The following is a 15,917-nucleotide window of genomic DNA, read 5'->3' on the forward strand; positions in this document are numbered from 1 at the left end:
GGGAGGGGCAATGCTGGGACATGTAGTTCTCCTGTGTCTGGTGTTGGGCAATGCTGGGACCTGTGGTGCTCCTGTGTCTGGTGTTGGGCAATGCTGGGACATGTAGTTCTGTGTCTGGTGTTGGGGAGGGGCAATGCTGGGACATGTAGTTCTCCTGTGTCTGGTGTTGGGCAATGCTGGGACATGTAGTTCTGTGTCTGGTGTTGGGGAGGGGCAATGCTGGGACCTGTAGTGCTCCTGTGTCTGGTGTGGGGCAATGCTGGGACATGTAGTTCTGTTTCTGGTGTTGGGGAGGGGCAATGTTGGGACATGTAGTTCTCCTGTGTCTGGTGTTGGGCAATGCTGGGACATGTAGTTCTGTTTCTGGTGTTGGGGAGGGGCAATGTTAGGACATGTAGTTCTCCTGTGTCTGGTGTTGGGGAGGGGCAATGCTGGGACCTGTGGTGCTCCTGTGTCTGGTGGGGGGGAGGGGCGATGCTGGGACATGTAGTGCTCCTGTGTCTGGTGGGGGGAGGGGCGATGCTGGGACCTGTAGTACTCCTGTTTCTGGTGTTGGGAGGGGCGATGCTGGGACCTGTAGCGCTCCTACGTCTAATGTTGGGGGGTGCTGGGATCTGTAGTTCTCCTGTCTGGTGCGGGGAGGGGCGATATCAGTGCTCCTGTGTCTGGTGTGGGGAAGGGGGCGATGCTGGGACCTGTTGTGCTCCTGTTTCTGGTGTTGGGAGGGGTGATGCTGGGACCTGTAGTACTCCTGTTTCTGGTGTTGGGAGGGGCGATGCTGGGACCTGTAGCGCTCCTACGTCTAATGTTGGAGGGTGCTGGGATCTGTAGTTCTTCTGTCTGGTGCGGGGAGGGGCGATATCAGTGCTCCTGTCTGGTGTGGGGGAGGGGCGATGCTGGGACCTGTTGTGCTCCTGTTTTCTGGTGTTGGGAGGGGCGATGCTGGGACCTGTAGCACTCCTGCGTCTAATGTTGGGGGATGCTGGGATCTGTAGTTCTCCTGTCTGGTGCGGGGAGGGGCGATGTCAGTGCTCCTGTCTGGTGTGGGGGAGGGGCGATGCTGGGACCTGTAGTGCTCCTGTTTCTGGTGTTGGGAGGGGCGATGCTGGGACCTGTAGCGCTCCTGCGTCTAACGTTGGGGGATGCTGGGATCTGTAGTTCTCCTGCTGTTGCCGGGAGCCGTGGCTTGTAGTGCTCCTGTGTCACTGTGTCTAGTGTGGGGGAGGAGGCGGTGAGTCATAATAACGGCTGCAGCAGCCAAGCACCGCCCACCTCTTTGGTTGAGGATTGTTTCTCAGCTCCGCCCATCTTCCTGTAGTAAAGGAATGTAGGTCCCGCCCCTAACAATAGCACGGTGAATTAGTAAATCCGCCTCCGACAAGTGTTACTCCGCCCGCTCAGGGATTTTCTCTGCCCCGCCTCCACTCTCCCAGGAAAATACACGCCCCCTGTGTCCATCGGCTTGCCCCGCCCCTGGGGCGTGTCATTTCACCTATATGCTCCCTCAGCAACATTGTACCCCCCACCTCTTCGCGTGTGGGGAGCCAGCCCCACCCCGGAGCATAGCTCCGCCTTCTTCATCAGCAACTAAAAAAAAATGCGCCCCGCCTCTCGTGCTCTCCCCGCCCCTGAACCCACCTCTGTGAGGCGGAGTTCTCGCGAGATGCACCGTCAGCCCTCTGCTGGTCTCGGCTGCTGGAACGGTATATAAAGGCGAGGAGAGACGGAGCGCCGGGCTCACTGCGGGACATGGCGACCCCGGCCAACGCCAACCCCGTGGTAAGCAGTCCGGGAGACCCTGCAGGGACTCCCAATGATAGGGAAACCCGGAATATAGCCGGGAGGGGGGGGGATGTGGTGATTGTGCCGATCCCGAGAGCTGACCGGAGACACGGAGAGACCCCCAGACTGCACTGTACTCACATATATAATGGCGCCTAGATTGTACTGTACTGAGATATATAGAGACCCCGCGCTGTACTGTAATCACATATATAATGATGGTTAGATTGTAACGTACTGAGATATATAGTTACTCCCAGAATGTACTCAGCTATATATAAAGAGAGACCCCACACTGTAATCAGAGCTATAGCCTATAGTGATCCCCCCCACTGCACTGTGCTCCTATACAATGATGCCTAGATTGTAATGTACTGAGATATATAGAGACCCCCACACTGTACTCAGCTATATATAGAGACCCCCACACTGTACTCAGCTGTAGAGACCCCCACACTGCACTGTACTCAGCTATAGAGACCCCTACACTGTAATCAAAGCTATAGAGACCCACCACTGCACTGTACTCATATACAATGATGCCTAGATTGTACTGTACTGATATATATAGAGACCCCACACTGTACTTAGCTATAGAGACCCCCAGACTGCACTGTACTCCTATATAATGGCTCGTAGATTGTAATGTACTGAGATATATAGAAACCCCCACATTGTACTGTACTCAGCTATAGAGACCCCCAGACTGCACTGTACTCAGCTATAGAGACCCCCCACTGCACTGTACTCACATATATAATGACGCCTAGATTGTACTGTACTGAGATATATAGAGACCCCGCGCTGTACTGTAATCACATATATAATGATGGTTAGATTGTAACGTACTGAGATATATAGTTACTCCCAGAATGTACTCAGCTATATATAAAGAGAGACCCCACACTGTAATCAGAGCTATAGTGATCCCCCCACTGCACTGTGCTCCTATACAATGATGCCTAGATTGTAATGTACTGAGATATAGAGAGACCCCCACACTGTACTCAGCTATATATAGAGAGACCCCCACACTGTACTCAGCTGTAGAGACCCCCACACTGCACTGTACTCAGCTATAGAGACCCCTACACTGTAATCAGAGCTATAGAGACCCACCACTGCACTGTACTCATACAATGATGCCTAGATTGTACTGTACTGATATATATAGAGACCCCACACTGTACTTAGCTATAGAGACCCCCAGACTGCACTGTACTCCTATATAATGGCTCGTAGATTGTAATGTACTGAGATATAGAAACCCCCACATTGTACTGTACTCAGCTATAGAGACCCCCAGACTGCACTTTACTCAGCTATAGAGACCCCCCACTGCACTGTACTCACATATACAATGACGTCTAGATTGTAATGTACTGAGATATATAGAAAGAGAGAGACCTCACACTAATGAGCTATAGAGACCCCCTACTGCACTGTACTCAGATATATATATATATATATATAGAGAGAGAGAGAGAGAGAGACCCCACACTGTACTCAATGCTATGCAGACCCCCAGACTGCACTGTACTCAGAGCTATAGAGACCCCCATACTGCACTGTACTCAGATATATAGTGACCCCCACACTGCACTGTACTCAGATATATAGTGACCCCCACACTGCACTGTACTCAGATGTATAGTGACCCCCAGACTGCACTGTACTCAGCTGTAGAGACCCCCAGACTACTGTACTATAATATATACAGAGACCCCCCCAGACTGCACTGTACTCAGCTATAGAGACCCCCCCAGACTGCACTGTACTCAGCTATAGAGACCCCCCAGACTGCACTGTACTCAGCTATAGAGACCCCCCAGACTGCACTGTACTCAGCTATAGAGACCCCCAGACTGCACTGTACTCAGCTATAGAGACCCCCAGACTGCACTGTACTCAGCTATAGAGACCCCCAGATTGCACTGTACTCAGCTATAGAGACCCCCAGACTGCACTGTACTCAGCTATAGAGACCCCCAGACTGCACTGTACTCAGCTATAGAGACCCCCAGACTGCACTGTACTCAGCTATAGAGACCCCCAGACTGCACTGTACTCAGCTATAGAGACCCCCAGACTGCACTGTACTCAGCTATAGAGACCCCCAGACTGCACTGTACTCAGCTATAGAGACCCCCAGACTGCACTGTACTCAGCTATAGTGACCCCCAGACTGCACTGTACTCAGCTATAGTGACCCCCAGACTGCACTGTACTCAGCTATAGAGACCCCCAGACTGCACTGTACTCAGCTATAGAGACCCCCAGACTGCACTGTACTCAGCTATAGAGACCCCCAGACTGCACTGTACTCAGCTATAGAGACCCCCAGACTGCACTGTACTCAGCTATAGAGACCCCCAGACTGCACTGTACTCAGCTATAGAGACCCCCAGACTGCACTGTACTCAGCTATAGAGACCCCCAGACTGCACTGTACTCAGCTATAGAGACCCCCAGACTGCACTGTACTCAGCTATAGAGACCCCCAGACTGCACTGTACTCAGCTATAGAGACCCCCAGACTGCACTGTACTCAGCTATAGAGACCCCCAGACTGCACTGTACTCAGCTATAGAGACCCCCAGACTGCACTGTACTCAGCTATAGAGACCCCCAGACTGCACTGTACTCAGCTATAGAGACCCCCAGACTGCACTGTACTCAGCTATAGAGACCCCCAGACTGCACTGTACTCAGCTATAGAGACCCCCAGACTGCACTGTACTCAGCTATAGAGACCCCCAGACTGCACTGTACTCAGCTATAGAGACCCCCAGACTGCACTGTACTCAGCTATAGAGACCCCCAGACTGCACTGTACTCAGCTATAGAGACCCCCAGACTGCACTGTACTCAGCTATAGAGACCCCCAGACTGCACTGTACTCAGCTATAGAGACCCCCAGACTGCACTGTACTCAGCTATAGAGACCCCCAGACTGCACTGTACTCAGCTATAGAGACCCCCAGACTGCACTGTACTCAGCTATAGAGACCCCCAGACTGCACTGTACTCAGCTATAGAGACCCCCAGACTGCACTGTACTCAGCTATAGAGACCCCCAGACTGCACTGTACGCTGAGCTATAGAGACCCCCAGACTGCACTGTACTCTGAGCTATAGAGACCCCCAGACTGCACTGTACTCTGAGCTATAGAGACCCCCAGACTGCACTGTACTCTGAGCTATAGAGACCCCCAGACTGCACTGTACTCTGAGCTATAGAGACCCCCAGACTGCACTGTACTCTGAGCTATAGAGACCCCCAGACTGCACTGTACTCTGAGCTATAGAGACCCCCAGACTGCACTGTACTCTGAGCTATAGAGACCCCCAGACTGCACTGTACTCTGAGCTATAGAGACCCCCAGACTGCACTGTACTCTGAGCTATAGAGACCCCCAGACTGCACTGTACTCTGAGCTATAGAGACCCCCAGACTGCACTGTACTCTGAGCTATAGAGACCCCCAGACTGCACTGTACTCTGAGCTATAGAGACCCCCAGACTGCACTGTACTCTGAGCTATAGAGACCCCCAGACTGCACTGTACTCTGAGCTATAGAGACCCCCAGACTGCACTGTACTCCGAGCTATAGAGACCCCCACACTGCACTGTACTCCGAGCTATAGAGACCCCCACACTGCACTGTACTCCGAGCTATAGAGACCCCCCACACTGCATTGTACTCAGCTATAGAGACCCCCACACTGCACTGTACTCAGAGCTATAGAGACCCCCACACTGCACTGTACTCAGAGCTATAGAGACCCCCCACACTGCACTGTACTCCGGTATATAGAGACCCCCAGACTGTATTGTACTTAAATATTTAGAGACCCCCAGACTCACTGTACTGTACTCAGAGACCCCCACACTGTACTGTACTCACATATATAGAAACCCCCAGACTGTACTGTTTTCAGATATATAGAGACCCCCACACTGTACTATACTCAGAGATATAGAGATGTCCAGACTGTACATATATAAAGACCCCCGGACTGTATGGTATGGTTGTCGTGTTTCTGCACAGGGCTCTGCCTGACTTCTGTATTTAGAGAAATAATATACACAATATTGTTCCTTGCAATGTGAATCAAAGAGCCTTTATTTTGCTTTTTCTATTGAGTTAAATCCTGTATTACTGTATTGATTGAATTAGGTGTTAATACTGGGTACACACGATGCATTTTTTCGGTCCATTTTTGATTCGATTCTCTTAACCTTTATCTATTTCCATTCACATCTATGAGAAATCGATCAGAAAAACGATTGAAAATAATATTGGAAATTATCTATCGAACCATCTATCTGTCCAAAAAAAACTTATGGTGTATTCCCAGCATAAGATAGCCATACACTTGTAGATTGTCACCCAATGTGCCCACAAAATAGATCCCTTTCTGATTGGAATCTAATCGGGGAACGATTAGAGCATGAAATCCATTGAAAATCTATCGAACTGCAACATTGCTGTGCTTCATGCCTTCAATTGGCCTTCGCTTCTGCTCTGCCGCCGACCAAAGGAGATCGTCCAGTCAGAGTGATAATTTCTAAAATGTTTTTATTAAATGGATTGAAATTCCAATCGATCTAACATGTTGGGCCATAGTGATCAAATCTGCGGGGAAGTGACAGAGAAAATCTATAATTGTATGGCTACCCTTACTGATTGTACTTGGCAATTAGGGATGCCCACGATTGAATTTTTAAGACAATTAAAAGCATATAGAGCAGTGATGGATAACCTTGGCACTCCAGCTGTGACAAAACTACAAATCCCATCATGCTTCTGACTTTCCAATGTATGCTTAGAGCTGTCAGTGTATTGCAATGCCTCATGGGACTTGTAGTTTCACCACAGCTGGAGTGCCAAGGTTAGCCATTACTGATATAGAGGAATAGTCCGATGAGTGAGTTTGTCAGTGGTACAGAGTTCCTTGTTTTGTAAGTTGGGTCCACTGATTAATAAAATAGTCTTAAAGCCGCCCTGAACTCAGAACTTCCTCTCTAAAAGATAAGCAACAGCATAATAACCTTCAAACAAAAACATTTCTTTGTTACAGCTGATACAGATCCTGCAATAAATCTGCAGTGTCTACTTCCTGCTTTCATGGAAGCAGACATAGGGTAACAGAGATCAAATTACAGATGTGCTTAGTCACAGATGAGGGGGGATTAGATGGGCTAAACTCTCTAAATACATACAGGGTGCATTTCTCTCTGTCTTCTTTCTGCCCTGTGCAAGGTCCATGTTAATAGTATAGTCCTAGGGAAGTAGGATACAGCAGTTTAGTAGGATACGCCAGGCAGAGGCCAGAAGTGGGAGGGATCACTGGCAGAGGCCACAAGATGGCAGGATCCTCCAGGGAGTGTGTCAGGAGCCCACTTAGGGTGTGGCCGGATGATGGAGTAATCATTGATGATGAGACCAGGGAATTAAGGTATATTTGAGCGTGAGAGGTCAGTGGGTAGGAGGTATTCCTGTGAGAGTGAGGCCAGACGATTCAGCGATGCCTGCAGTGGGCAGGGCAGAGGCCAAAAGATGGGGTTAGAGTCGGGGTACATAGCGCTCCCATGGGATGAGGCCAGGAGACAGAAAGATCGGAGGTGAGGCTAAAGAAATGGACTCTTTCCTAGGAGTGCGACCAAGAAATAAAAGGATCCATGGGGGCAGGATGGTAGTCAGGGAGTTAATCTTCCTGGCGGTACGCAGTTTCAGAGGCTACGTTCGCCGGGAGGATTTTTTTTGTAACAAAATGTGTTTTATATCGGTTAGCTAGCTAACTATGTCCCCCCAAGCCCCTCCGCACCAATTAGCCCCTCCCGATCGCCGCCGGCAATACGCACCCCTCCATGATCCCGCGAGAGCCGCAGCTTCACCCGCTATGACGACGATCAGAGATGACGTTATCCGCAGTCCCAATCGCCGCCATAGCGAGGCCTGGAGCTGATTGGGAGGCGGCGCCATCGCGGGATCTCTAGGGGTACGTATTATGGCAGGGATCGGGGGGGGGGGGGGGGGGGAGGCACTTGGGGAACATAGTTAGCTAGCTAACAGATATAAAACAATGTTGCTACATAAAATCCTCCCGGGGCCATGTGATCCCCTGCCAGCTATGCTCGGGCTTACCGCCGCCAGGGAGGTTAACGAACAAGCGACACCCATGCTGACCTAGAAATAAAAAACCTGTATAAGGCCTCTTGCACACTGCAAGCAAATCAGATTCAGATTCAGATTTTTAATCTGTTTTTACATCCGATTCCGATTCAGATTTTTAATCTTAACTGCATGCTGCGTTTTTTGATCCGTTTTTCTGTTGAATGTATTCAAGGAAAATCGGAAACGGAATCGGAAACGGAATCGGAATCGGAATCGGAAAACGGATTTGCAGTGTGCAGGGAGCCTAAGTCGATAAATACTACTTCTACTTACATAACATGTATTGTGCTATCCATGTAATGATTCCTGTGAATTTTATAAAGGAAAAGCAGAAAATCCTATTCTAGGCAGTGGCCATCTTGCCAAGCTAATGCTGACATCATATCCTCCCTGACTCTTGTTTTCCCCTCCTCCCTTCTCTTGCTCATTGTGTATTCATTAGCTGCCCTCCTCCCAGAGTCTTCAGACACTCCCACTGAGGTGTATACTAACAACGGCACTGTTTTTTTTTTCTTATTTACACATCTAATTACTGAGTCACCTCAGCCTTGCTTGTAAACACAAGTAATCAGAGGGTGTTTCTGATAAGCAGCTAGGCAGGGAAATAAATGGAAGAGGAGGAATCTATATATATATATATATATATATATGTGTGTGTGTGTGTGTGTGTGTGTGTCTGTCTGTCTGTCTGTCTGTCTGTCTGTCTGTCTGTCTGTCTGTCTGTCTGTCTGTCTGTCTGTCTCACTCGAAAACGGCTGAACCAATTTGAATGAAACTTGGTATACAGATCCCTTACTACCTGGGATGATAGGTTCTGGGGGTCTCGCGGGCCCCCTGCACACCTGGGCGGAGCTACAAACAGCAAATCAGATTTCACCCATTCAAGTCAATAGAAAAAATGTAAAAGGCTGCCATTCTCACAGTAATCAAGCCAGAGTCCCCACACTTGGCACAGTTGGTCACTTGGTGACCGAGGTTACAAATCCAGGAAAAGTGGGCGGAGCATAAAATAGCCAATCAAAATTCAGCCATTTATTTTAAATGGGAAAATGTAAACTGCAGCCATTCTTACACTGTTAATCGCAGGGTTCTCAAACTTGCCACACTTGGTCACTGGGTGAATAAGATTATGATTTAGGAAAGTGGGTGGAGCCTACAACAGCCAATCAAAATTCACCTATTGCGTTTAAAAGGGGAATATTTAAACTGCTGCCATTCTTACACTGTTTATGGCAGAGGCTTCAGACTTGCTGCAGTCAGTCATTGGGTGACTGGGGTCCAAATTCACTAAAGGGGCAGGGCCACAAACAGCCAATCAGATTTCTTTGCTGGATAAACTGTTACACAAAGTGGGCGGAGCCAAAAACAAATTTTACTGGGATAATATAAACTGCAGCCATTTTTACACTGTTAATGGCAGGGTTGTCAAACTTTGTACAGTTGGTCATTGGGTGAATGAGATTAAGATTTTGGAAAGTGGGTGGGGCCTACAACAGCCAATCAAAAAATTCAACTTTTGATTTTCAAAGGGAATATTTAAACTGCTACCATTCTTATACTGTTAATAGCAGATGCCTCAACCCTGGTACAGTTGGTTACTGGGTGACTGGGGTTCAAATTCAGAAAGGGGTGGAGCCACAAATAGCCAATCAGATATACAAAGTATTGATAACAAGGACCCCAAAGCTGATAAACTTGGTAATTATGTGACTATATGTCAAGGTTACAAAAAGTGGGCGGTGCCAGAAACTTAATTTTTTACATGGCAGGGTTCCCAAACTTGACACAATTGGCCACTGGGTGCCTGGGATTGGTATTCAGAAATGTGGGTGGAGCATACAACAGCCAATCAAAATTCACCTATTGATTTTCATGGGGAATATTTATATTGCTACCATTCTTACACTGTTAATGGCAGAGGCCATAACCTGATACAGTCAGTAATTGGGTGACTGGGGACCAAATTCACTAAAGGGGGTGGAGGCACAAACAGCCAATCATATTTGTTAGATTGATTTCAGCCATTCTGTTATTGGCAGGGTTCTCAATCTTGACACAGTTGGCCACTGGGTGACTAGGATTCATATTCAGGAAAGTGGGTGGAGCGTACAGCAGCCAATCAAAATTCATTTTTTGATTTTCAAGGGGAATATTTACATTGCTGCCATTCTTGCACTGTTAATGGCACAAGCCTCAAACATGATACAGTTGGTCATTGGGTCACTGGGGTTCAAATTCAGAAAAGGGGATAGAGCAGGCATGGGCAAACTTGGCCCTCCAGCTGTTGAGGAACTACAAGTCCCACAATGCATTGCATGCAGGAGTCTCACAGCCACAGTCACACTCATAAAGGCAAATGCATTGTGGCATTTGTAGTTCCTTAACAGCTGGAGGGCCAAGTTTGCCCATGCCTGGGATAGAGCCACAAACCGCCAATCAGATGTGTTTCATTTCACTGGGAAAATACAAATTGATGCCAAGGACCCAAAGCTTACAAACATGGTCATTGAGTGACTGTGTGTCCAGGTTACAAAAAGTGGGCGGAGCCAAAAACAAATTTCACTGGGAAAATGTAAACTGCAGCCCTTCTTCACTGTTAATGGCAGGGATCTCAAACTTTGCCAAGATGGTCACTGGGTGACTGAGATAAATATTCAGGGAAGTGGGTGGAGCCTATCATAGCCAATCAAAATTCACCTGTTGATTTTCAAGGGGAATATTTAAATTGCTGCCATTTTTACACTGGTAATAGCAGATGCCTCAAACTTGCTATAGTTGGTCATTGGGTGACTGGGATTCAAATGTTGGAGAGGGGCGCAGCCACAAACAGCCAATCTGATTTGTTTAATTTCTATGGGAATATAGAAATTATTGATGCCAAAGACCCCAAAGCTCACAAACTTGGTCATTGAGTGTTTGTGCGTTAGGGTTAGAAAAAGTGGGCGGAGCCAAAACCGGTCAAATGCATACACGGGCAGGCAGTTCCAGGTCATTAGTGGGCGCAGACAAATACAACTTTCACTGGGAAAATGTATACTGCAGCCATTCTTACACTGTTAATGGCAGGGCTCTCAAACTTTGCACAGTTGGTCACTGGGTGACTGGGTTTAATATTCAGAAAAGTGGGTGGAGCCTACAAAAGTGAATCAAACTTCACCTATTGCTTCTCAAGGGGAATATTTAATTGCTGCCATTTTTGCACTGTTAATGGCACAGGCCTCAAACATGCTACAGTTGGTCATTGGGTGACTGGGCTTGGAAGAACAAAGAGAAATCGAGAGCCCAATATGGTGTAGTATTGTTAAGTTGGTTGTGGTTTAAAACAAAATATTAAGATATACTCACAAACATGGGTTACCCATAGGCAACCACTTCAAATGCAGGTGGGGAGTATTAGAACCTGACCCCACTCAGGTTATTAAGATGTCGCTCTCTGTAGATAGGAAACGGGGTAGCACCCCTCCACCGAGGGTGGAATCAAGATTTCAGCAAGGCTTGGTGTACAGAGGCGCCAGAGTAGAATAAAAATGTTTAAAAACCGTCTAAAAGAGGGGGATGTTCAGGTGGACTTACCTCCCTCAAAAATATAGAACTCAATTGAGTCACAATATATCAATACAAAAAAACGTTTTATTTAACTCCACTTAGTGCAACGCGTTTCGCAGGTGTGGTCCTGCTTCATCAGGCAAACAGGAGTATAACTCAATGGGTCTAGATGCAGAAGTTCACAGAGGCGCTCACTTCTGCATCTAGACCCATTGAGTTATACTCCTGTTTGCCTGATGAAGCAGGACCACACCTGCGAAACGCGTTGCACTAAGTGGAGTTAAATAAAACGTTTTTTTGTATTGATATATTGTGACTCAATTGAGTTCTATATTTTTGAGGGAGGTAAGTCCACCTGAACATCCCCCTCTTTTAGACGGTTTTTAAACAAATTGGGTGACTGGGGTTCAAATTCAGAAAAGGGGGTGGAGCCACAAACAGCCAATCAGATTTTTTTCAGTTCAATGCAAATTATTGATTCCAAAGACCGCAAAGCTCACAAACTTGGTCTTTGAGTAATTGTGTGTTAGGGTTAGAAAAAGTGGGCAGAGCCAACACTAGCCAAATACATTCCCGGGCAACGCCGGGCAATCAGCTAGTGTATTATAGATAAAAAGAACTCCCAGCATTCAACTCTTTGGCACTGTTTGGCACTAGAGCCAGTGCTCCTAAAGTATGTGATAACTCCAAACCATAACAGCAGAAAAAGTTTTGAATGCAGGATTAGCATCTTTATCACTTAATACACTCAGACCAGTTGCTGTTGAAATTGAATTTTTATGGTGACAATACCGCTTTAAAGCACAACTAAAGTGAGAGGTACATGGAGGCTGCCATGTTTATTTCCTGTTAAACAATACCAGTTGCCTGGCATCCCTGCTGATCTATTTGGCTGCAGTAGTGTCTGAAAAACAGCAGAAACGAGCATACAGCTAATTTTGTCACATCTGACAATAATGTCAGAAACGCCTGATCTGCTTGTTCAGGGTCTATGGCTAAATGTATTGAAGGCAGAGGATCAGTAGTATAGCCTGGCAATTGATAGCTAGGTATTGCTTAAAGGGAATCTGAAGTGAAAATAGTTATGATTTGTATGTGTAGTACAGCTAACAAATATAACATTATTAGCACAGATATGAGTCTCATATTGTTTCCAGTACAGGAAGAGTTAAGAAACTCCAGTTATCTATGCAAAAGAGCTTCTCCGACTAATTTAGTGGTCTACAGTGCTCTTTTCTGAAGCACTTATCTCAGCATGACTCTCACTGTTTCTTGTTTAAGGTTTTTCTGCATAGTTATTGATCCTTTGAACTTTCCTGCTCTGTTTCACACTTTAAAATACAGAGTATAGTTTGTAAACTGCAAATATGAGATAATGATGCAATGATATATATATATATATATATATATATATATATATATATATATATATATATATATATATATATATATATATATACATATATACATATATACATATATATACAGTGGTGTGAAAAACTATTTGCCCCCTTCCTGATTTCTTATAACATAATTGAACACAAAATGCAGTTTTAAATGATGGTTTTTATTATTTAGTGAGAAAAAAAACTCAAAACCTACATGGCCCTGTGTGAAAAAGAAATTGCCCCCTGAACCTAATAACTGGTTGGGCCACCCTTAGCAGCAATAACTGCAATCAAGTGTTTACGATAACTTGCAACGAGTCTTTTACAGCGCTCTGGAGGAATTTTGGCCCACTCATCTTTGCAGAATTGTTGTAATTCAGCTTTATTTGAGGGTTTTCTAGCATGAACCGCCTTTTTAAGGTCATGCCACAACATCTCAATAGGATTCAGGTCAGGACTTTGACTAGGCCACTCCAAAGTCTTCATTTTGTCTTTCTTCAGCCATTCAGAGGTGGATTTGCTGGTGTGTTTTGGGTCATTGTCCTGCTGCAGCACCCAAGATCGCTTCAGCTTGAGTTGACAGCCGGACATTCTCCTTCAGGATTTTTTGGTAGACAGTAGAATTCATGGTTCCATCTATCACAGCAAGCCTTCCAGGTCCTGAAGCAGCAAAACAACCCCAGACCATCACACTACCACCACCATATTTTACTGTTGGTATGATGTTCTTTTGCTGAAATGCTGTGTTACTTCTACGCCAGATGTAACGGGACACGCACCCTCCAAAAAGTTAAACTTTTGCCTCGTTGGTCCACAAGGTATTTTCCCAAAAGTCTTGGCAATCATTGAGATGTTTTTCAGCAAAATTGAGACGAGCCTTAATGTTCTTTTTGCTTAAAAGTGGTTTGCGCCTTGGATATCTGCCATGCAGGCCGTTTTTGCCCAGTCTCTTTCGTATGGTGGAGTCGTGAACACTGACCTTAATTGAAGCAAGTGAGGCCTGCAGTTCTTTAGATGTTGTCCTGGGGTCTTTTGTGGCCTCTCGGGTGAGTTTTCTCTGCGCTCTTGGGGTAATTTTGGTCGGCCGGCCACTCCTGGGAAGGTTCATCACTGTTCCATGTTTTTGCTATTTGTGGATAATGGCTCTCACTGTGGTTCGCTGGAGTCCCAAAGCTTTAGAAATGGCTTTATAACCTTTACCAGACTGATAGATCTCAATTACAGTACTTTTGTTCTCATTTGTTCCCGAATTTCTTTGGATCTTGGCATGATGTCTAGCGTTTGAGGTCCTTTTGGTCTACTTCTCTGTGTCAGATAGCTCCTATTTACCGTATTTTTCGCCGTATAAGACGCTCCGGAATATAAGACGCACCCAGGTTTAGAGGGCAAAAACCAGGAAAAAAAAAATGTATGCTAAACCTGGTGTGTCTATATACTGGAGCGTCTTGTATATGTTCTCCCCCAATTAATGTCCTCCATGTGACCTCAGTTGTCCCCCATGTGCCCTCAGGGGTCCCCAGTGTGGTCCTCCTGTGTCCTTAGGTGTCCCCATATGTCCGCAGTGTGGTCCCCCTTTGTCCTTAGGTGTCCTCGGGCGTCTGCAGTGTGGTCCTTAGCTGTGCCCCATGTGTCCATAGCTGTCCTCCAGGTGTCCATAGCTGTCCTCCAGGTGTCCATAGCTGTCCCCCAGGTGTCCATAGCTGTCCCCCAGGTGTCCATAGCTGTGCCCCAGGTGTCCATAGCTGTGCCCCAGGTGCCCATAGCTGTGCCCCAGGTGCCCATAGCTGTGCCCCAGGTGCCCATAGCTGTGCCCCAGGTGCCCATAGCTGTGCCCCAGGTGCCCATAGCTGTGCCCCAGGTGCCCATAGCTGTGCCCCAGGTGCCCATAGCTGTGCCCCAGGTGCCCATAGCTGTGCCCCAGGTGCCCATAGCTGTCCCCCAGGTGTCCATAGCTGTGCCCTAGGTGTCCATAGCTGTCCCCGCTACATGTGTGGTCTGCTCTCCGTACGGTAATGTCTGCAGGGGCATGTATGTATGTGCCGCCCCTGTGTTCCTGGCTCCCCCCATGTGGTGCGCAGACTCGTTCCCCTGCCTGATTGTCCGTTCCCGCATAGGTGCACTCACGTCCCCGCAATTGTACTCTACCCTCCCCGCTCGTTTCTGCTACCCTCCCCGCTCGTGTGCGCTGCCCCCATGTCAGCATAGCAGCCGCAGTCTTACTATGCCAGCGGCTCCCGGGATCGCAGACCTGGTCTTCTGTCTTGCCGCTCTAGTGATGGCTTCTGCAATACGCGTCATCAGCAGAAGCCATCACTAGAGCGGCAAGACAGAAGACCAGGTCTGCGATCCCGGGAGCCGCTGGCATAGTAAGACTGCGGCTGCTATGCTGACATGGGGGCAGCGCACACGAGCGGGGAGGGTAGCAGAAACGAGCGGGAAGGGTAGAGTACAATTGCGGGGACGTGAGTGCACCTATGCGGGAACGGACAATCAGGCAGGGGAACGAGTCTGCGCACCACATGGGGGGAGCCAGGAACACAGGGGCGGCACATACATACATGCCCCTGCAGACATTACCGTACGGAGAGCAGACCACACATGTAGCTAAATGCAGGGAATCCCCGACGTGGCGGCGGTTAGTATCGGCGGGTGTTCTTAAGTCGGGGATTCCCTGCATTTGCCGTATAAGACGCAGGGACTTTTTCTCCCCATTTTTGGGGGAGAAAAAGTGCGTCTTATACGGGAAAAATACGGTAAGTGATTTCTTGATTGAAACAGGTGTGGCAGTAATCAGGCCTGGGGGTGACTACAGAAATTGAACTCAGGTGTGATAAACCACAGTTAAGTTATTTTTAAACAAGGGGGGCAATCACTTTTTCACACTGGGCCATGTAGATTTGGAGTTTTTTTCTCACTAAATAATAAAAACCATCATTTAAAACTGCATTTTGTGTTCAATTATGTTATCTTTGACTAATAGTTAACAGTTTTTGATGAGCAGAAACATTTAAGTGTGACA

General features: G+C 47.3%; 1 protein-coding gene across 1 annotated transcript in view; it reads left to right on the forward strand.

Annotated features, from left to right (window-relative positions):
- Positions 1-1,631: 1,631 nt before the first annotated feature.
- Positions 1,632-15,917, forward strand: part of GTF2A1 (general transcription factor IIA subunit 1) — a 58,704-nt gene continuing 44,418 nt past the window's right edge. Inside the window, exon 1 of the mRNA XM_068254440.1 lies at positions 1,632-1,779. Coding sequence (XP_068110541.1) covers positions 1,750-1,779 — 30 coding nt within the window. The 5' untranslated portion in view covers positions 1,632-1,749. The remainder of the gene's footprint in view (positions 1,780-15,917) is intronic.

The sequence above is a fragment of the Hyperolius riggenbachi genome, chromosome 9 (genome assembly GCF_040937935.1).
Source record: "Hyperolius riggenbachi isolate aHypRig1 chromosome 9, aHypRig1.pri, whole genome shotgun sequence".
Lineage (NCBI taxonomy): Eukaryota > Metazoa > Chordata > Amphibia > Anura > Hyperoliidae > Hyperolius > Hyperolius riggenbachi.